Source organism: Leucopleurus acutus (assembly GCF_964270905.1).
Source record: "Leucopleurus acutus genome assembly, chromosome: 3".
NCBI classification, from domain to species: Eukaryota; Metazoa; Chordata; class Mammalia; order Artiodactyla; family Delphinidae; genus Leucopleurus; species Leucopleurus acutus.
In genome coordinates, this window is record NC_139145.1 from 136,033,356 (window position 1) to 136,057,510 (window position 24,155).

Consider the following 24,155-nt stretch of genomic DNA (forward strand, 5'->3'; position numbering starts at 1 on the left):
ATATATATATACAGATACATGTATGTATATGTACATATGCACGAATGTAATATATGTATGTGTGTGTAGACATAGGTATACACACACATACATATATGTGTATATAGATGTGTGTGTCTATTTATATCCCAATTTTTTTTTTTGCGGTACGCAGGTCTCTCACTGTTGTGGCCTCTCCCGTTGCGGTGCACAGGCTCCGGACGCGCAGGCTCAGTAGCCATGGCTCACAGGCCCAGCCGCTCCTCGGCATGTGGGATCTTCCCGGACCGGGGCACGAACCCGTGTCCCCTGCATCGTCAGGCAGACTCTCAACCACTGAGCCACCAGGGAAGCCCATATATCCCAATTTTAATGCAGGTGTGACAAATATTAATGCAGTCATACAACTTTTTCAGTGTTCCAGAAATTTTTCCAAGAGTAGAGCTCTCAGAGAAAAAGAAAAGAACACTGGACTGCGTGTGCAGCCCAGTTGTCTCCTGTGCTCTCCTGAGGTCCCCAGACTCTGCAACAGCCATTTTTGACTCTGATTCTAGTGTTAATTCCTACCCTCAAGGCACTGTCCTCACTTTGACATTTAATTTTCCTATTATCCATTGCGTCTTATCCATATTTTAAGCCATGTGGCCATATAATATTAATGAACGTTAGACTGATTAAACCCAAACTCACTGTCTAAAGTGGAAGAGCCATGTGAGAAGTTCCACTTTATTTAGTGGCAATAAAGGGGGATGTGTTTAGAAACAGAGACTCACGGGGAGAAAAACACCCAATTATTCAACTTACTGCAGCTAAAGCCTGGAGCATTTGCTTTTTACTTAAGAAAAGAAATTATTAAATATAGGGGAAAATAGACTTACAGCAGTATCCTGTGGCCAATTCCTAATTTATCTGTACAACAGGAGAAAAGATACTATGATGGCATATCAGAATAGTTTCTACAAATTCTGAAACCCTGCTCTGATATTACCAAAGGTGGCTATGCTTATTTCATAATTAAGAATTAAAGTATGATTTTATAGATATCTATAGGGGATATTTTCTCAGAGCATTGAAAATGCAGCTTTCATAATACTTTCTGCTTAGAAAATAAACAGCCTGCTAGTAACGTGCAGGAATAAGAACAGGGATATGGAATACAAAGCTCATCCTAAATTTTAGCTTTATTGATTAATTTATTTTCAGAAGAATTTGTCATTAAAACTCCATGCATTTGTATCTTTAGGACAACAGAAATCAAAACATGAAGCCTTACCTGTGTCTGTTTAGGACCAATATCCATTCTTTCAAGAAGGTCATTTAAAAAAGCTGTAACACTTTCCCAGGGGTAAATACTGTTGGAACCATCCAGCACTATGACTATGTCCAGCTGAGTGCTGCATTCTGCAAGAAAAAGATTCAATCGTGCAAATTTGGTGTCTATCTTTAGAGGTATATGAAATGTTTTCGCAGCTAAAAGGAACTCATTTTAAAAGATGAACTGATATCCTACAAAGTGGACACATTACTTTTAAAATCAGAAAAAAGAGTTTTTTAAATCAGAAGAAGAGTGATAAGAAATACCCTTTGCATTCAGTAACAATTGGTTTGGGATTCACATCAAGTGAAACCCATACCTACTTAATTTTAATTAACACTGTCTGAGTTATCTTTGGAAATTTTCTCAATATGAACTCTCTATACAGTTCTCATTCTGTGTATATTTCAAATGAGGTTACTTTTCTCAAAGAAACTCACCCTTTAAATAAAAACAATGTGAAAGCTTTAGCTCTGATGTTTAGACATGACTCTGTAAAGGTTATTTACACTAATATCAATTCCAAAATAGCAGTGAGGTTTGGTTATATATTGGCAAAGCAAACATTTACCTAAATTGGTAATGCTGGTAGCCGAGAAAATATTTCAAGCTTTTTGGTATGCTCCCGTGTATATATATGTCTCATTCATTGCTTACTCTTTTCAAACACTGCACAAACATTGGATAAAATCTGTACCTTGTACAGGGGCAATGGAGTTCACGACTTGAAATGTGGGGCTGACATCAGAACAGATTCCCGTTGTGTAATGCAAATGTCCACATCTATAGGCATATAAGGGCCCGCACGCCTTTTAAAAAATTAAAGTCATAAGATTAAAAATTATCTAACAGATTTTATAAAGATTTGTAATATAATTCTTGGTTCATTAACTATCTTGACTCTTCCTTTTCTTACCAGAAACCCTCCATTTGGGTTGGTGACTAAAGTTGATCCAAATGTCATATTCTCCTTTACTTCTGTGACATTGGGAATTGATGTATTAACTAAAAATAGAAGAAACGTTTATGACGGTGGAAAACAAAGTAAAATTAAGTGTCTTCTCATTAAAACATTCTGGCTTTTGTCTCAGAAACTTTGTCTGGATCACTGCCTCACATACTTTCACTGAACTGTAAACTATCAGGGCAATGAGAACATGGGATAGCTTTTCACATATTTTTGCTAACTAAAATAAATAAAATATTTAGTCTCATAATATTGTAGATGCAAAGTAAACTTATACAATCATCCAACATGTTACATCTACATGTTATATATGACCAATGATGAAACATGATTTCTGGCAGGAAGGAGGAAAATGGGTAGAAGGCCAGAAAACAAAACTCAAACACAAGATTTTGACCATTAGTTTCACCATCACAGGGACATCAGGAGGGTTACAAGGAAAACTGGAGCAAGATTAGAGCAGTGGTCAGGAAGTTTGGGTAAAGACACAATGAAGGGACTACATCTGACAGAACAAATAAGAATGTTGAGCCCTAAAGCATGCCAACCTGGCAAAAAGAAGTTCCACTCACTCACAATAAAAAAGAAGAAGAAAAAAAAGATTGGACAGGAAAGGCAAAAGCTTCTAAACCCTGCTTAGCAGAGCGCTAAAATAATTGAAAGTGGCAAAACTCAAGTTCAGGAAAGATTTGTCTCACTGTTCATGCCTAGAAGCTTTTCTTACCTTAAGATTACATGTAGATTTAATGGAATGGAAGCAGAGATTCCTGAAAGGTCACAATCACCTCCTAATCTGAGCATTGGTCTTTGTCCCAGAATCCAGTCTGGTTTGCTTTAAAAGCATCTGGAACTGGTCTTGAATAATCTAGATTAGAATTTTTTATACTACCGTTGACACAGGATGAGCATTCCTGGGACATGAGAGACTACAGCAGAAACTTCCATACTGTTCTCGGTGTAGCCAACATCTTCACACTAATGTTAAAACTCTATTCCAGTTTCTAGTAATGGAGGAGTTGCTCTTATCAGAACAACTCTTCTGCAAATAACAACTATAAGCTCTAGGAAAAGGGAAAAAAAATGTATGAAACAACCGTCTGAAGGCACTGGAAAGCAACCAAGAGCAGGCAGAAACTGGAAGGGAGTCTATACTTGTAAGAAGAGATTAGAACTGGATGAGTTTCCTGTTTTTGTGTTTGTTTGTTTTCCCCTAAGGGAAGGCCTGAGTCAGTGGCTAAACCTCAGATAGACCTCACAGTCTTCCTGTCTAGAAGAAACAGAGGACAGAGAATGGGGCAATGACAGCAGTGCCAAGTGAAGTGGGGGGTATCTTGGAAAGTAGAGCCACAAAAGGAGAGTTTGAGTATATACAGATATTCTTTCCAAACATCTGAATGACCTGAACTGTACATGTGCGGGGTAAACGTCACACAGCCCAGCTAAAAAATTAGAAGAATTGAATAGAGATTTTAACTGCTTCCCACTGTTGTTTGGAAACTGAGTTCAGCCAAGTAAATTGCCTGCTAAAACTAAAAGTTAAGACTCTTCAAAGGCACATAACAGATCTAGAATCTCCACACTTAAAACTCAAGAGTTTAATCCAGGATCCAATAAAAAATTAATAAACATAAGAAGAAACAGGAAAATATGACCTAACCTCAAGAGAAAGGTAGTAAGTGGAAAGCGATGTTGAGATATTACAGATGTTGGAATTATCAGGCAAGACATATTAAAGTAGCTATGCTCTTGAATGTAAAGAAAAAAATGCTCATAATAAACAAGTAGGAAATTGAAAAAAAGGAGAACTGAAAAATACAATATCTTAAATAAACCTGAAGAGGATGAGTCATTTCCATGGTACTTAATATTGCACAGAACACTGACAGGTTTCCAATTCCTGGATAGTTCTAGTAGGAATTTTCTAGTCATGTTCTAACTATGCTGATACTTCTATCAAATACATACATTTCAATATAAATTTACCTTTTGCAATTCTCTTTTTAAAATTTAAATTTATATTTCTCATGTTATTTTCTTTAAAAAAAACAAACACTAAGTTAAATTTTGTGGAGGAAATGTGATGGATAGGTTTATTTAGAAGAGTTCTTTTTGTGTTACCACTGGTTTTACAAAGGATTCTGAACAATGGAGGTGGTTACAAGTTACAAAACTAGTAAGACCTTCTATATCTATAGATATTCTATGATGAATTTCTAAAGCAAATGAAGGGCAGAAGGCATCAAAATGCCATTTTATGTAAATCTGAATAATAAAAATGGAAGAATGTTTATAGATTCCTTCTAATCTTTTCCTGAGTTGGTTGAAATTCACTTTCAGTGAGAATGCTGGGCATAATTTAGGATCAGACATTTTTTTTTGCGGTACGCGAGCCTCTCGCTGCCGTGGCCTCTCCCATTGCGGAGCACAGGCTCCGGACGCGCAGGCTCAGCAGCCATGGCTCACGGGCCCAGCAGCTCCACGTCATGTGGGATCTTCCCGGACCGGGGCACGAACTCGCGTCCCCTGCATCGGCAGGCGGACTCTCAACCACTGCGCCACCAGGGAAGCCCCAGACTTTAATATTTTGACTTTACCTACCTGGAAGATCCAACTTTATGCAAGGTAATGATTCACCTCTCCCAACTGGACACTTATAGACATCTCCAGTTCTGTTCTTGGGTTGTCCAACTAAAGGAGAACCAACAAGCACCCTGGAAATTAAATAACTCAATTAACGTTTTTGAATAATGAGGAACATTTTATTTTTGTTACTGTATGACTAGTTCGAAGACGATTGACAGTAGCTCCCATAGACATAATTAGATAGCCATCCTCAGTTAGTAACTTAATGTTATCTAAAATAAGCAGAGTGTCTTCTTCAAATTGCAGATTGATTTAAATTAAAAAACAGTAAAATATATAGGAGAGAGACTTGAGAATATTTTAGTTTCTTGTATTATATGTTACTTTAACACATTTTTTTTTTGTTTGGGGGCTGAAATCATAATTATTGGTTAAGCCTGCTGCTGTGTTAATTTACAAAACACACATGGAAGTATAAATGACTTTTTCCCACGAGGAATTGATAATGTCATAGAGAGGTCAGGAAATATAAACATTATATCATAAGGTTTAATATTAGTATATACTAGTTTGTAGGCACTTAAAATAAGGATAGTTATGAGACTCAGGTTTAAAATCACTTCTTGTTTTTTTTAGACAGAAGTATGAAATCAGTCTAATAATAATTAATGGAAAAAATATAATCATGATTTATTTTAGTCCTAGCAAGCCATTTAACAAGGTTTCCTATATCTTCAGGAACAGGATGGGTGAATGTGGTTGAATGTTAAGGTACTTGTTGGGACCCACAGCTGCTGATTCATTGCTGGCTAAACAGCTATATCCAAACACACTGATTACTAATATGTATAAAATGGATAACTACTAAGAACATGTTGTATAAAAAAATAAATTAAATTAAATTAAAAAAAAACAGACACATTACCAGCAACCAAAGGACTCTAATTATATACCATAAGACTGCACTTGGGATTGACTTAGGCTATATCTTTGTTAATGACTTAAGTGAAGACACAGAAAGCATAAAGGTACTCATCAAGTAAATCAAAATACCAATTTGGGCATTCAGAAGTGTCAACATTCTGGAACAAGAAACTTGAACTAGTAAAGTTTAATAAGAACCTATGTAAACAACTTCACTTAACTGTGTACTATTATCTACATCAGTACAGAATGTCGGAAACCTGACTTAATAGAAGTTCGTGTGAAAAAGTCATGGAGGATTTAGTTGACAGCAAGAAAACATGAGCCAACAGTGTATTTTAGTGCCAAAAATGGTAATGGTAATGTGACCTTAGGCATCATTGCTAGAAATAGATGCCCTGGTCAAGGAGAGTGATAGCCCCTCTGTGCTCTGCACTGTCGGGCCATGTCTGGAATCTCCAAATTAAGAGGGACATAGGCACAATGGAATGTATTTAGGAGACTATGACTCAGATAGTTAAGATTCTGGTAATTTTGTCAGACCAGAGATGCTTGAGGGAAAGTTGAGGACATTTAGCATGGAGAAAAAAATGTCTGAAGGAGACTTGAAAGGTTGTGAAGGAGTGCAGGTGGATTGGGCATTCCTTTTAAAAATTTTCAAAATTTGAAAGTTTGTCGTATTGAAAAGGGATGGGATTTATTTTGTGTAAGTCCTTTGGACAAAGCTAGTATTATGGAAATAAGTTTTACAACAATTGCAAATACTGAATTGTTGAACAGACTCCCTAAGACATAGTTGTGATATAATGCCTCTGCAAAGCCATTTCTGATATACATAAATAACCATAAAAATGTTCAAACCCCTTAACGCATAATTCTTCTGGGAATCTATCCTAAAAAAATGACCTAAATTAAAGGAAACAAGCTTAATGCATAAAGATATAATGCTTATAGTGGTATATATAATCATGAAAGTTTAAAAGAAGTGTGATCAACAGCAAGACTAATTAATTATTGTATGTTCATTCCATAGAATATTGTGCAGTCATAAAAAAAATAGTTAATAAGACTGCATGGTATGATAAAAAATTAGTGATGACCTAATTTAAAGTAAAAACCTACCTAATTTGTTGAAAACCTATGACAATTTGAAGTGAAAGATACCAAATTATATTCAATGTACTTATTATAACAGCAATGATAAAAACAGCCAGCATTTATTGAATTTATACCATGTGCAGAACACTGTTTTAAGTGTTTTCCATGTCCTAAGTAATTTAATCCTCTCCATAAAATATAGCATGAACTTTGGTGCCAGACTTCATGAGTTCAAATCATGGTTTTACCCTTTACTTAGCTGTATGGTTTAGGACAAGCCAGTTATCCTCTGTGCTTTAGTTTCTTCATCTGTAAAATGGAAATAATAAGAGTAGCTACCTGACACGATCATCATGAACATTAAATGAGCTAATGTATATAGAATGCTTAGTACAGTATTTGGCTTATAACATGTGCTATCTAAGTGTTGGTTCTTTTTATTATTATATACATATTTTCAGATGATGGACAACTCTGTCTATGTAGGACATAGATTAAAAGGGAGTACACCAAAAAACAAATTCTATTAAGGAAATTATGGTTAGGCTTTAAGGTTTTTTTCCCCAATTTTTCAAAACCTTTTGTAATGTGATTGATTAAACAAGCTTTATAGTTAAAACAGTTTGGAGAAAAGTAGTGGATATGTTATGAAAGTATTTAAGTTGAGACTAGACAGATTGATTAATGTTTATAAAGAAAATCCTACATGCTCAGCATTAATGCCAGGCACTGGGAATATAAAATGGATAAAACATTTAAGGTTGCTTAAAACTTAGGGGAGAAGCAAAAATATAAATGTACTATTACCATATTGAATAGTTCTGAACTTGGTGCAGTTTCAGCAAAGTCTTAGAAGCAAGAAGGGATGCACATGGCTCTTTCGGTAAGTTCAAGTAACTCAGGGTAGCTGGAGTGGAACTTGAGTCTGGCAAGGTAAATAGGGTCCAGATCACATATGTTCTTACGGTACACTTTAAGAACTTTGGATTTATTGTATGGAGGGGAGAGTTGGGAACTATTGAAGCTTTTAAAGAGGGATGTGGGACTTCCTGGTGGTCCAGTGGTAAAGAATCCACCTTCCAATGCAGGGGACACAGGTTCGATCCCTGGTTGGGGAACTAAGATCCTACATGCCGCGGGGCAACTAAGCCCGCGCACTGCAACTACTGAGCTTGTGCACCTAACTGGAGCCCACATGCCGCAAACTCCAGGCCTCCAAAGACCCTTCCAATTCTAAGAGTCCATCATCTGAATAGAACAAATTATAAGTGTATGGAGGAGTACTAATTAGCTGGAAAACATGAACCATTAACTGGGGAAAATCTAGAACAATCTATAAAAAAGTGAGTTCTGAACAGTATGTTAATAATAAAGTTATTAGGTTATAAGGCAGGAGACAAGAGAGATCACAGATATCCCAGGCAAAAATGTGGAAACAGGAGCATGAGGGCTGAAAATGGAAGGTAATGAGGAAGTATGGGTGACTGGAACACAGCAGAAAGCTTCTGTATAACCTGGAGTAGGAAGGTTGAGACTGGCAAGCAGTAGACTTTGAAGGAAAGGTTCTGGAATTTATATTTGAACTCTAGGCCAATAGAAACCAGACTCTAGAGTATGATGATAATTGGAAATAACCTGATATAGCAACTGGAGCCATGGCCTATTGTATATTCTGGATAAGTAAAGCCTGGGGTGTGAGAACTCAGAAAACGGTAGAGTGTAGTAGGCTAGGACTGAGACAGGGAGTTTGAGAGTTGGGATCAGTGATAAAGAATGGATATGCAGGACACAGGACGTAGAATATAAAACAAATTTGTGTATTTCTGACATCAAACATGCAACTCTGGAATATATCCCACCCCTTAATCCTAAGAAAGCCTCACTTTTCCCAAGCTGCATAAAAATGACAAGATCCTAGAAGAATATCAGCATAGAGTTTATGGAATTTTAGGAATCTTCAGTATTCTCAAGCCCCACTATCTTGCTATTTTTTCTCACAGCACTTATTACATTCTGACATATAACCTACCTGTTTATTAAGTTTATTATTTGTTTTTTGTTTGTCCATCCCCAATAGAATATAAACTCCACAACGGCAGGAATTTTCACCTATTCATTCACTCATATATCCTGAGTGACTCCAACAGAGCCAGATATAAAAATCAGCATTTGATAAATATTTATTGAATGAATAAATTATGACTGCATCAAATGCTCTAAGAATCTGAATAAGGAATACCTGGTCATTCATGTGACCAGCTAAGAGGTCCTAATTGTGAACTCTTTTTTTTTTTCACTTTAGAGGCTGGATATTTTGCTTAAGCAGAATACCATATATGCCTTTGGGTGACACAGCAGGCATTTCCACAGGTCAAGGTTGTAGAGAATCCTTGCTGTTATAGGAGCAAACTGGCTGAAGGCATAAGGCTGGGGTTCCACATCCTGGCCCTGTCACACTCGCTGTGTTAAACCTTTGGCAATTCATTCTCTGAGTCCCAGCTTCCTGTCTAGAAAATGAGGATAACAGTCATATTCACTCAAACACACAGGGTCAAGGTGAAGACCCAAAGCACACTGTTTCATGAACGATGGATATTGTTACTTTAAACTTTAATGCAAGTTTGCTTTAACTCGTTAAATTTTAATTATATTAAATTTCTGCTTTTTATATGATATTATTGCAATGATTTGTATGCAGATTGAGGATTAAAGAATGTTCTGGGTCTCATTATTGATCACTAGAGAAACACCTGATGAACTCAAAGGTCATCAAAGTGAGAGAAACACTTCTTCTCCATGAAAAAGCTCCAAATATAAAATTTAATAAACTGAGAAATGCTTCCTATTCATAATAGTTATTTTTGTCAATATGACTGCTATTATATTTATTTGAAGGGTAGCTGGCCTCTGACTGCTCTGTTTCATATTTATATGTTTTTCTTCTGTAAAAGATAGTTTCCTGGAGATTGTTGTCTCATATTTACATTATTTCTTTTCACCTAACTCTTTCCTGATCTCCAAGCCAAAGTCTGTATCAGAGTGCCAAGTACCTCCTGCCAGGCATTAAAAAACAAAAAACAAAAACCAACAGTGTTTGGTCGTCTTAGAGAATGAAGTTATACAGTGGCCCCATGAGTTGTGCTTTTCAGTCATGAAAGGTAGGGGGGTAGAAATGAGATGAACCAAAGAACTGACGTTTGGCAAAGAGGAAATTTCAACTTCAAAAGATATTATAAGCAATTTAAAATAAACTTTATATTAAAATATGTGAGAGAAAATTTGATAAAACTTTTAAAAAGTCTTTTCACCCCAAGCTTGAATAGGCTTTACTTAAAACACACATACATTGGAAACAGGGCATCAGTCACTTGAGCCCACTAGTAAACCTTACCTGGCACAAAGCAGGGTCCTCTAGGGTAAAGGCATGAAGCCAGTACATTTTGATATATATTGGGTTGGAGACTGGCTAGGGAAGTATTTGCATCATGAGAATCTGTTTTGAAAAGACAGGACCACTGAAGTCACCGAAGCCCCTAAGAATGGATGCTTAGATAGCACTCAGAGGGGTGGGTGCACATGCTGGAAGGAAGGAAGCAAAGAACAACAAAGAGTGGAAAGTCCCACACCAGCATCTCATTTTTTTCCCATCTGGCAGAGCCCTGCTATACTGGTGATTACCACTAACTCTGGAAGGCTGCTCAATGCTGAGCACATTTGAGTTTCTTCTCTTCAAAGCAAAATTATTAAACCAATTGTATTCTTTGTGATTCTTCTGAACCACGTTGCAGTTACTTGGATGCTCCAGCTCATGCTAATCATAATGAACAACAGCTGAATTTAATCAGAAGTATAATGTGTTCTGCTACTGAAAAAACATGTGGCTTCCGAGCCAAAGATATAAAGTAGGTTGTACTCCACAGGAAACTTCTGAAACATAAAGGGGGGCATAGGCCGCCTTTTCTGTTAACTGTTTACTCTTTCCAAAGATTTAAACTAATGCTTTTCAAATACACAGACTGCACTTGTTATGGGTCAACAAGTACTCCTTTACGCATACTTCAGCAAGATGTAAGATGGGTCAAGATGATTTTTAAAAAAAAAAAAATTTTTTTAATTAAAAAAAAAAATCTCCAGATTCCCACCTCTGGAGAAAATTAAATAACAAAATTCATGTTCTCCCAAATATGTCAATTATTTCATAGTCCATTTCTTAAAATAAGTCTGCATCCTGATTTTATAAACACTTACAGAATATCCAAACATATTACTAAAATTTATTTTGCATGACCAGTGCCTGGATCTCTTTAGAATGGTATGTTGCTACCATGCCATCCTTAAAGATTTGGACATTTAGAGTTTTGTAGTTTATTTACTTTTAAATTCAGTTGACCACACTGTTTTTGTTTCCCTGATTTTTCACACCTTTTCCATAAAATCATTGTAAATATGGAATGTCAGAATGGAATCAAAGTATCTGATATCCATATATACATTCAAATGCTCACAAACTCTCACACACATATTAAAATGTAAAGTATTATACGCCAGATACAGTTATTATCAACATTTACTTTTTAATATAGTTCTAATAAGGACAACAGTCCTAGACTGGGAGTGGAGAGACTTGAGCCCTATTTTCTGCTCTGGCCCCAAGTAGTTATATTTCCCTAGGGGAGTCACTTTAAAAAAAAAACAACAACAACGGGGCTTCCCTGGTGGCGCAGTGGTTGAGAGTCTGCCTGCCGATGCAGGGGACACGGGGTCGTGCCCCGGTCTGGGAAGATCCCACATGCCGCAGAGCAGCTGGTCCCCTGAGCCTATGGCCGTTGAGCCTGCGCGTCTGGAGCCTGTGCTCCGCAACGGGAGAGGCCGCAACAGTGAGAGGCCCGCGTACCGCAAAAAAAACAAAAAACAAAACACTTTTTTGAAGTATGAAAGACATACACAAAGCTGTACCAATTTAATGTATACAACTTGATGAGTTTGGAGATAAGTATACATCCTTAAAACCATCACCACAATCTATGCCATAAACATATGCATCACCTCCAAAAGTTTCCTCCTGCTTTCTTTAGTAGTGGTTGTTGTTATTTATTATTATTATTTTGTGATAAGAACACAACTTTAAGATCTACCTTCTTAACAAATTTTAAGTGTACAACACAGTATTGCTAACTATAGGCACTGTGCTGTATAGTAAATCTCTAGGATTTATTCATCTTGTTTAACTGAAACTTTGTACCCTTTGACTAATGCTTCCTTGTTTTCCCCTCCTCTGAACCCCTGGTAACCACCATTCTATGCTCTGCTTTCACGAGTCTGACTATTTTAGGTTCCTCATATAAGTGGAGTCATGTGGTATTTGTCCTGCATCGGGCTTATCTCACTTAGCAAGACGTCCCCCAGGTTCATCCGTGTTGTCTCAAATGAAAAATTTTTCCTCTTTTTTTAAGGCAGAATAATATTCTACTGTATGTATATAACATATTTTTAAAATCTATTCATCTGACAATGGACATTTAGATGGCTTTCAAGTCTTGGTTATTGTGAATAATGCTGCAGTGAACATGTGAATAATGCAGATATCTGAGATCTTGATTTCAATTCCTTTTGATATTTACCCAGAACTGGGTAGCTCTATTTTCAGTTCTTTTGAGGAACCTCTATATTGTTTTCCATAGTGGCTGCACCAATTTACTGTCCCACTAACGTGTACAAACGTTCCCTTTTCTCCACATACTTGCCAACACTTTGTTTTGATAATAGTTATGAGAGAGTCACTTTTAACCTTACTTTTCTATGTGTTCTGTTTTTTCATCAATGAGGACAGGAAGTTAAACTAGATTCAGTTGTTCAGCCAACTGAGTGGAGTGCATTACTGAGTGCATATTATGCTTAAGGTCCTGTGCCGGATGCTGGGCAATGCACAGGGTTGCAAGCGGGAACCAAAACCAGTTCTTGCTTTCTAAACATGTCCCCTAATACATTAACTTCTCCCTCTTTCTATTTTCCATTTTGAAGTTTCCAAGTACCTAGACATTACCTTGAACTCAAGCTGTTTAAAACCATACTCATCAACTTCCTGATAAAACTGATTTTCCTTTCCTGTACATTTGTCTCTGAGTGACTACCCACTTCCCGGTAATCCAGTGTAGACATTTTGGAATGTGTTTGACACCTCCTACACCTTCATTTGCCATTCCCAGACTTCCACTAAGATTTAATTATTCACCTACATTTATCTTGGGTACACTATTCTTTCATTGCAGTTCGCCCTCCTTGTCCAGGCCTCATTGTTTAAGCAGATTGCTGTCCTTGCTTGCCTGTGGATTTCCCCGATTTCAGGCACTCCTTTCTCCAATCCAATCTATACATAATTTCCTAAACTAAGTTTCATAAAACAACCTATAATGGCTTCTCAGTACCCTCTACTTAGGTACAAGCTCCTTTGTCTGGCTTTTAAGGTCTTTCCCCTCTATCATCCCAACGTCAGATCTATTTGCTTACCAACACTCTCACTTATCCTCAGGTCTATGCCCTTGTTTATGTAGCTTCCCAGCTTAGAGTGACATCTCTTATGTTATTGAAAGGTAAGTCATCTTTCAAGATTCAGCTTAAGAATCAAGCATCACTTCCTCCTTCTTGAATTGAAGAAATTGTATGGGTGCACTAAAATTCCAAGAGGAAATATGAATGCCTTCTTACTCTACTAAGATTCATTCAGATAATTCAGGGCTTCTTATAGCAGACAGCCCTAAAATCAAAGAGACAGGACTGGATGAGGGAGGAAGCTTACAGGCTTTCCTCACTATCAGAGAATGAAAACCAGACTTTCATAAAATCTGCTAACAATACGGTCATCCCTCGGCATCCGTGGGGGATTGGTTCCAGGCCCCCAGTGGCTACAAAACTTCGCATATGCTCAAGTCCCTTATATAAAACGGCCTGGTACAGTCCGCCCACCGCAACTCTGGTACCATAGTTGGTTTAATTAGCGAATGCGAAACCTGTGAATAGGAAGGGCTGACTGTTATTTGACTATTCTTTAAAAAGACAGTTCATTTTAAGTAGGTGGTTTAAGACTTTAAGTTTTGCTATTCCTCTTTAAAATTTATGTAACTATTAGTAATAAGTGAAAATTCACTGTAATATGTTTTATGTAAAAGTTAAGCTTTTTAAGAAAAACATGCACTGAGTGTCAGTTTATTCTAGCTTATGCACAAAGAGAAGCTTGACCAGTTGGCTCACTCACATTATTCTCCCAGAGGTAGAACTCCCTGAATTGTAGACATAATGCCTAAAAGAATAAAATTGGTGTCTAGAGGGATGACTCTATCCATTTAACCTTAAAAAAGGAGGTGGGTGATAAAGTGAGAGCATAGGATTGAAAGACAGAGGATATAAAAACTCATACTCTATTATTAGATGTCTTATCTGAGATATTTACAGGGAGAGAAGAAGAGTGAAGCACCTCCACAAATTTTAGTTTATACCCAGGATACAATATCTGTACTTGAAAAATGTGAGAACTCAAATTCTTACTTTGATACTATTTAGAGGATTATTGTCAAATTAAGCAAGTCTAGAAGGTAAAGTGAAATATCGAAAAGTCACATCTTTTCATCTGTGAAATATAGTAGAGAGATAGCTCACTGTTTTCCAAATAGATATAGATCCATTTTTGTTTGTATTACTGTAGTCACTAGAAAAGTGGGCTTGTTTAGTTTAAGTTACTAAACTGAAGCAAAGTTTAACTCCTGTTCTCTTTTTCTACAAGGTCCAATTAAAAAAAAAAAAAAGACTCCCTAAAAATTATGTTAAATATAAAGCAAAAGAACTCTAATAATTCTGTATAATTTTCAAAAGTTAAATATGCTTTAAAAAACATACTAAAGTGAACTTAACCAATATTAAAGGGTTTTTAAAGTGTATAAAAGAAAGTCAGTAAGGTTCATTATAAGTAATAGACCAAACTCAGTAGGTCAGTAAAGCACCAAAAATATAAGCCCAATATTATATTATGGAAGTGATCTCATCTGCCTCCCAATACCTCCTGCTGAATTTCAGCCATGCTAAAATGAGAACAATTAAAGAACTCTTGCCAGAACAACATACTTACAAAACAATGACTATTTTGGATAAGGATCTTCCTTGAGGTCAACCCAGGTTTCAACAGAATCACTAACCATGTCTTTTAATATTGCCAAGGAATTTTTCCTTTTTCACTTTTTCAGTTTCCATTACCAAATGATTAGATTGCATTTCCTACCATAAACGATTCATTCTAAGTCTCATTCATAAAACGAACTGTAACCAAATAATATTTTCCATTACCTTGTAAGAAAACTAAACAACAACAACAAAACCCATTAACTTACCATTTTCCTTCTGCATTTTCATATTGTTGAACAGTATATCCAAACATGTCCTCCACTGGGCCGCTGAAAGTCAATGAGTTTTTCACATCAACATTGAATGATATGCAGAAGCCTAGAACTTTAAGAGGGAAAACAAAGTCCAGTTACATAGAGTTAATTAAGATTCCACTATGTTTCGAATTATGAAGGCATTCTTGAGGTTACCATTCAAAGCTGAGCGCTTATTAAAAAGAGCAATGACACTCAAAGAATGGGAACAAGAAACGTCTGCAATGTTAACTGTATTACTGACTGGAAATCAACATAATGACTTTGAAGAACATAGGTATTAACATTCAAACAAAATCCCATAGTAATTCAGTATCTGTACCCTTCCCAGAACTAAAGATTTCAGAATGTGTGGGAAGGAGCTGGCAGAAACTCATGCTCACACATGACTAATGCAGTCACAGATAATTTTCCAGTAGTGATCCCTACAGCAAACCATGGCCACTATGAAATGTAAACAGCTTCATTTTCCTGTTTTGACAACGGAGGATACAAGCATCACCATTTAAGCCTCGAGAGGTAGCTTTCTCCTTGCTGCTACGAAAGGGAAGGCAAGCTGACTGTTTCCACCCAGAGCTGGCTTATGCAGGCTCGAGATTTGCTCTGCTTCCCTCTCTGAATCAAGCAATGGGTGGAAGCTTATACTTAGCACTGACGTCTCCTTCTAGTGTTGTTGGTGGTGATAGCCTCACAGGTTGAGAGGCTAATCTGTTGAGATTAAATTAGATGATATATCTAAAGAGTTTACTCAATGTCTGGCACACACTACATATTCACTGAGGGTTAAATCTCTTCAATTTATTTGTAGTTCAGGTAATGGAAATCTTTTATAGGTGAGACTCTCTCCTGAAAGTGTTCTGGATGGTGCCAAATTCTCTCAACTGGATGGTGCCAGATTCCATCTCTGGTACTGGTTTTTAAAGCATACTTGTGAAGTTCCAAAGTATTCCCCTCCTAGATGTAACTAAAAATTCTTCCCAAAGAGTACGCCCTTATAAAATCACACAGCATCATAAGGTATATTCAGAGGTGATTAAATTCACTCTCCTCTGTTAAAACCATGATATACAGCTACGTGTAAACAGAAAAAAATTTCTTTCCTTATTCACTGTAAACTCTGCCATAAGTACAGTCTAAATTCAGACTCCAACTCATTCCATGCTCTAATTAATAACCTTCAAATTTTGGTAACAATATTAAATGCTTATTTGATGCACAAAATTTTACATAACTTAGAGAAAATTATTCTTCATAAAAAGATACTTCTGTATACCTACTTATAAAGTCTTCCTTTGATCTCCCCACCTGGAAATAATCTTTTAACTACTAAGCCCTCTTCTTTTATTTTTTAAAAAAATCCATCAGAGAAATAATTATTAAATACTATCTATGTTGTAGTTACCTGTGTGAGATTTTTTTTCCCCTAGATTGGAAAATTCTTAAAGGCAGGGACTCTCTTACTCATCTTCTTATCCTTCCTCAAAATCTAGCACAGCTCCTTGTACATAGATGGGCAATAACATATTCATAGAATGAAAGATAATACATTGAAGGAGAAAGTGGGCCGGTGGTAGATAGAAGTGAACTGGAAACTATGTCATCTTAGTTAAGGAAGACTTCATGGAGCTGGAAATTTTAAGTTAGATTTTTAAGGAGAGGGAGAGATACAACTTGGCAGTGAGAGGAAAATATGTCCCAAGGATTTGGGAGAGTCTCTGCAAGTAATAAGATACAGAACGGGACAAATATGGTTGCAAGATCATGGAGAGATTTGCCTGGCTGGCGTGGAAGATGCAGAAAAAGAATGGATGGGTAGCAGAAGTCCGTTTATGTACATTTCCTGTTCATTCTTCAAGGATGATGGAGAACAGCTGGTTACCATCTTCTGCATAATGGCCTTTCATATATTTGAAGACAGTTTTAAACACTGTTCACTCTCTACTCCAAACTAAATAGTACATGTTCCTACTCTTTCCTCACAGTTTTTTTTGAACACTTTCAACAGATTATTTTTGATATGAGAGATACACAAAACAGTACTTCTACAGCAGGATTTCTCAACTTTGGCACTATTGACATTTTGGGTCAGGAAATTCTTTGTTACCAGGGGCTACCCTATGCATTGTAGGGTGCTGACAACATCTGTGGCCCTAGCCATGTGATGTTAGCAGCCCCCCTGAGTTGTGAAGATCAAAAATGTCTCCAGACACTGCCAATTTACCCTAGGGCTAAAATCACCCAGAGTTGAAAACCACTGTATTATAGATAAAGAGCAGGAAACCACCACCAATGATTTTGTTGAAGAAGGTGCCTGAAAACCAACTGTGGCCTGCAGACCAGCAGCAACTGCATCACCTGGGAGCTTGTGTGGGATCCAGAATCTCAGGCCCTCCCCAGATTTCCTGAATCAGTATCTACATCGCAACAAGTTCCCCAGAGAACCAGACTCCTGTTAAGGTCTGAGAAGTACAGGTCTGTAATATGGTACTCCTCTCTCATAATGTTGATGCAGGTAACAGAATTTACCTACATTAAAACTACTCACCATACTTTAGACATAAGGGGGAAGTTGACCCTTTAATCAGGGTCAACTTCACCCCTCTTGAAGGGTTTTCCCAGAACTTCATCATCTTTAATACATGCTTTCCCAAAGGGCATTCATGGTGCTCCTCAACATAAGACCAAGAGCTTTTGGTTTCCTATTTGGGGCCTGTTTGTTTATTCTACATGTTGTGTGGAATGTCTGGGGGTGTGTGCTGCACTTTTTTTCATTTCCTGTCCTCAGAATTCCACAGGCAATTTGCCCAAAGTGATTGTAAATCAGCCTCTTTCATGTTAAAGCACCAAGGAGACTGAAGCACAGGAGATGACATAAATAAAAAAGGTTTACATCTTGTTCTTTTGATTTAAAGGAGTACATACACAGTAAAAGCAGCTTCTCATAACTTTTAGTTCAATGTTCATGTTGTTATATTAAGTTGTCTTGGAACTTGATGTACCGGAAGTAAAGCAAAATCATACTTATTCTTTTTTTTTTTTTGTCATACTTATTCTTAATCAAAGTTAAAAAAAAAAGAGCAAACAGACCGAGTTGGCTTTAGGGGGCAACACAGGGTGAAAATGTTGGGAAACATAGACAATAATCAGATGTCAAAAGTAAATCCTGGAAAACGGAGCCCGCGTTTCCGCAGAGCTGGAACTCCCAGCTCGGGGTCTCTTCCCTCCGCCATCACGGAACTTCCCCGGAGCCCGAGGGGAGGGCGGCCTCACTGAGGCTGCCGGCTCTGGAGGGGCCCCAGCGGCCGAAGCCGCGACAATCGTGGGGACGGCGGGCCGGACCACTCATCCTGGGGTGGGCCAGCTGCCATGTCATGAGGACACTCAAGCAGCCCTAAGGAGAGATCCATGTGGCAAGAAACTGAGGCCTCCAACTGCAGGCACGTTATATTGGTGATGATGGATGCCATGTGAGATATGACTTCATTAACCAGAATAGGTTCATCAGTGGTGCTGCAAAAGGCATTGTTTCATCTTTTCCATGGCTAATATTCGATCGTGTACATGTACCACTTCTTCTTTGTCCATTCATCTGTACATAGACATTTTGCTTGCATACATGTCTCGCTATTATACACCAGAAATACATCTACATGTGGAACAACTCCTACAGAACACCTACTGAACGCTAGCAGAAGACCTCAGACCTCCCAAAAGGCAAGAAAGTCCCCACGTACCTCAGTCGGGCAAAAGAAAAAAGAGTAAACAGAGACAAAAGAATAGGGATGGGACCTGCACCAGCGGGAGGGAGCTGTGAAGGAGGAAAAGTTTCCACACACTAGGAAGCCCCTTTGCAGGCGGAGACTGCGGGTGGCGGAGGGGGGAAGCTTCGGAGCCGCGGAGGAGGGAAGCTTCGGGGCCGCGGAGGAGAGCGCAGCAACAGGGGTGCGGGAGGCAAAGCAGAGAGATTCCAGCACAGAGGATCGGTGCCGACCGGCACTCACCAGCCGGAGAGGCTTGTCTGCTCACCCTTCGGTCAGAGCGCAGGGAGAGGCCTGGGGTTGGCGGCATGAATACAGCCTGCAAGGGGTTAGTGCACCACCGGGAGGGAGTCTGGGGAAAAGTCTGGATCTGCCGAACAGGCAAGAGACTTTTTCTTCCCTCTTTGTTTCCTGGTGCGCGAGGAGAGGGGTTAAGAGCGCTGCTTAAAGGAACTCCAGAGACGGGCGCGAGCCGCGGTGATCAGCACGGACCCCAGAGATGGTCATGAGATGCTAAGGCCGCTGCTGCCGCCACAAAGAAGCCTGTGTGCGAGCACAGGTCACTATGCACACCTCCCTTCCGGGGAGCCTGTGCAGCCCGCCACTGCCAGGGTCCCAGGATGCAGGGACAACTTCTCCGGGAGAATGCATGGCGCGCCTCAGCTGGTGCAACGTCCCGCCGGCCTCTGCCACTGCAGGCTCGCCCCACACTCCGTACCCCTCCCTCCCCCCAGCCTGAGTGCGCCAGAGTCCCTGAAGCAGCTGCTCCTTTAACCCCGTCCTGTCTGAGAGGGTACAGATGCCCTCAGGCGACCTACACGCAGAGGCGGGGCCAAATCCAAAGCTGAGCCCGTGGGAGCTGTGAGAACAAAGAAGAGAAAGGGAAATCTCTCCCAGCAGCCTCAGAAGCAGCGGATTAAAGCTGCACAATCAACTTGATGTACCCTGCATCTGTGGAACACATGAATAGACAACGAATCATCCCAAATTGAGGAGGTGGACTTTGAGAGCAAGATTTACTATTTTTTCCCCTTTTCCTCTTTTTGTGAGTGTGTATGCGTATGCTTCTGTGTGAGATTTTGTCTGTATAGCTTTGCTTTCACCATTTGTCCTAAGGTTCTATCCGTCCGTTTTTTTTTTTTCTTTAAAAAATTTTTTTTCTTAAAAATTATTTTTTATTTTAATAACTTTATTTTATCTTCTTTCTTTCCCTTTCTTTCTCCCTTTCTTTCTCCCTTTCTTTCTTTCTTTCTTTCTTTCTTTCTTTCTTTCTTTCTTTCTTTCTTTTTCTCCCTTTTATTCTGAGCCGTGTGGATGAAAGGCTCTTGGTGCTGCATCCAGCACTCAGTGCTGTGCCTCTGAGGTGAGAGAGCCAACTTCAGGGACACTGGTCCCAGCTCCACATAATATCAAACGGCAAAAATCTCCCAGAGATCTCCATCTCAACACCAGCACCCAGCTTCACTCAACGTCCAGCAAGCTACAGTGCTGGACACCCTATGCCAAACAACTAGCAAGACAGGAACACAATCCTACCCATTAGCAGAGAGGCTGCCTAAAATCATAAGTCCACAGACACCCCAAAACACACCACCAGACGTGGACCTGCCCACCAGAAACACAAGATCCAGCCTCATCCACCAGAACACAGGCACTAGTCCCCTCCACCAGGAAGCCTACACAAACCACTGAACCAACGTTAGCCACTGGGGACAGACACCAAGAACAGCGGGAACTACGAACTTGCAGCCTGTGAAAAGGAGACCCCCAAATACAGTAAGATAAGCAAAATGAGAAGACAGAAAGACACACAGAGATGAAGGAGCAAGATAAAAAACCCACCACACCTAACAAATGAAGAGGAAATAGGCAGTCTACCTGAAAAAGAATTCAGAATAATGATAGTAAAGATGATCCAAAATCTTGGAAATAGAATAGAGAAAATGCAAGAAACATTTAACAAGGACATAGAAGAACTGAAGATGAAACAAGCAATGATGAACAACACAATAAATGAAACTAAAAATACTCTAGATGGGATCAATAGCAAAATAACTGAGGCAGAAGAATGCATAAGTGACCTGGAAGATAAAATAGTGGAAATAACTACTGCAGAGCAGAATAAAGAAAAAAGAATGAAAAGAACTGAGAACAGTCTCAGAGACCTCTGGGATGACATTAAACAAACCAACATTCGAATTATAGGGGTTTCAGAAGAAGAAGAGAAAAAGAAAGGGACTGAGAAAATATTTGAAGAGATTATAGTTGAAAACTTCCCTAATATGGGAAAGGAAATACTTAATCAAGTCCAGGAAGCACAGAGAGTCCCATACAGGATAAATCCAAGGATAAACACGGCAAGACACATATTAATCAAACTGCCAAAAATTAAATACAAAGGAAACATATTAAAAGCAGCAAGGGAAAAACAACAAATAACACATAAGGGAATCCCCATAAGGTTAACAGCTGATCTTTCAGCAGAAACTCTGCAAGCCAGAAGGGACAGGCAGGACATATTTAAAGTGATGAAGGAGAAAAACCTACAACCAAGATTACTCTACCCAGCAACGATCTCATTCAGATTTGATGTAGAAATTAAAACCTTTACACACAAGCAAAAGCTGAGAGAGTTCAGCACCACCAAACCAGCTTTACAACAAATGCTAAAGGAACTTCTCTAGGCAAGAAACACAAGAGAAAGAAAAGACCTACAATAACAAACCCACAACAATTAAGAAAATGGGAATAGGAACATACATATCGATAATTACCTTAAATGTAAATGGATTAAATGCTCCCACCAAAAGACACAGACTGGCTGAATGGATACAAAAAAAAGACCCATATATATGCTGTCTACAAGAGACCCACTTCAGACCTAGAGACACATACAGACTGAAAGTGAGGGGATGGAAAAAGATATTGCATGCAAATGGAAACCAAAAGAAAGCTGGAGTAGCAATTCTCATATCAGAAAAATAGACTTTAAAATAAAGACTATTAGAAGAGACAAAAAAGGATACTACATAATGATCAAGGGATGAATCCAAGAAGAAGACATAACAATTGTAAATATTTATGCACCCAACATAGGAGCACCTCAATACATAAGGCAAATACTAACAGCCATAAAAGGGGAAATCGACAGTAACACATTCATAGTAGGGGACTTTAACACCCCATTTTCACCAATGGACAGATCATCCAAAATGAAAATAAATAAGGAAACACAAGCTTTAAATGATACATTAAACAAGATGGACTTAATTGATATTTATAGGACATTCCATCCAAAAACAACAGAATACACATTTTTCTCAAGTGCTCATGGAACATTCTCCAGGATAGATCATATCTTGGATCACAAATCAAGCCATGGTAAATTTAAGAAAATTGAAATTGTATCAAGTATCTTTTCTGACTACAATGCTATGACACTAGATATCAATTACAGGAAAAGATCTGTAAAAAATACAAACACATGGAGGCTAAACAATACACTAATAACGAAGTGAAATCAAAGAGGAAATCAAAAAATACCTAGAAACAAATGACAATGGAGACACCACGACCCTAAACCTATGGGATGCAGCAGAAGCAGTTCTAAGAGGGAAGTTTATAGCAATACAATCCTACCTTAAGAAACAGGAAACATCTCAAATAAACAACCTAACCTTGCACCTAAAGCAATTAGAGAAAGAAGAACAAAACCCCCCCAAAGTTAGCAGAAGGAAAGAAATCATAAAGATCAGATGAGAAATAAATGAAAAAGAAATGAAGGAAACAATAGCAAAGATCAATAAAACTAAAAGCTGGTTCTTTGAGAAGATAAACAAAATTGATAAACCATTAGCCAGACTCATCAAGAAAAACAGGGAGAAGACTCAAATCAATAGAATTAGAAATGAAAAAGGAGAAGTAACAACTGTCACTGCAGAAATACAAAAGATCATGAGAGATTACTACAGGCAACTCTATGCCAGTAAAATGTAAAACCTGGAAGAAATGGACAAATTCTTAGAAATGCACAACGTGGCAAGACTGAATCAGAAAGAAATAGAAAATATGAAGAGACCAATCACAAGCACTGAAATCGAAACTGTGATTAAAAATCTTCCAACAAACAAAAGCCCAGGACCAGATGGCTTCACAAGCGAATTCTATCAAACATTTAGAGAAGAGCTAACACCTATCTTTCTCAAACCCTTCCAAAATATAGCAGAGGGAGGAACACTCCCAAACTCATTCTACGAGGCCACCATCACCCTGATACCAAAATCAGACAAGGATGTCACAAAGAAAGAAAACTACAGGCCAATATCACTGATGAACATAGAGGCAAAAATCCTCAACAAAATACTAGCAAACAGAATCCAACAAGCACATTAAAAGGATCATACACCATGATCAAGTGGGGTTTATTCCAGGAATGCAAGGATTCTCCAATATATGCAAATCAATCAATGTGATACACCATATGAACAAATTGAAGGAGAAAAACCATATGATCATCTCAATAGATGCAGAGAAAGCTTTCGACAAAATTCAACACCAATTTATGATTAAAACCCGGCAGAAAGTAGGCACAGTGGGAACTTTCCTCAACATAATAAAGGCCATATATGACAAACCCACAGCCAACATCGTCCTCAATGGTGAAAAACTGAAAGCATTTCCACTAAGATCAGGAACAAGACAAGGTTGCCCACTCTCACCACTCTTATTCAACATAGTTTTGGAAGTTTTAGCCACAGCAATCAGAGTAGAAAAGGAAATAAAAGGAATCCAAAAGAAGAAGTAAAGCTGTCACTGTTTGCAGATGACATGATACTATACATAGAGAATCCTAAAGATGCTACCAGAAAACTACTAGAGCTAATCAATGAATTTGGTAAAGTAGCAGGATAAAAAAATTAATGCACAGAAATCTCTGACATTCCTATACACTAATGATGAAAAATCTGAAAGTGAAATCAAGAAAACACTCGCATTTACCATTGCAACAAAAAGAATCAAATATCTAGGAATAAACCTACCTAAGGAGACAAAAGACCTGTATGCAGAAAATTATAAGACACTGATGAAAGAAATTAAAGATGACA

The 24,155-nt window shown here is 38.2% G+C and overlaps 1 protein-coding gene across 1 annotated transcript in view; it reads right to left on the bottom strand.

The window, feature by feature from the left end:
• Positions 1-24,155, bottom strand: part of ITGA1 (integrin subunit alpha 1) — a 168,167-nt gene that overhangs the window by 87,067 nt on the left and 56,945 nt on the right. Inside the window, exons 2-6 of the mRNA XM_082836793.1 lie at positions 15,245-15,362; positions 4,860-4,972; positions 2,211-2,299; positions 1,992-2,103; positions 1,253-1,380 (exon numbers count right to left, since the gene is read on the bottom strand). Of these exons, the coding sequence (XP_082692919.1) occupies positions 1,253-1,380; positions 1,992-2,103; positions 2,211-2,299; positions 4,860-4,972; positions 15,245-15,362 (560 nt within the window). The remainder of the gene's footprint in view (positions 1-1,252; positions 1,381-1,991; positions 2,104-2,210; positions 2,300-4,859; positions 4,973-15,244; positions 15,363-24,155) is intronic.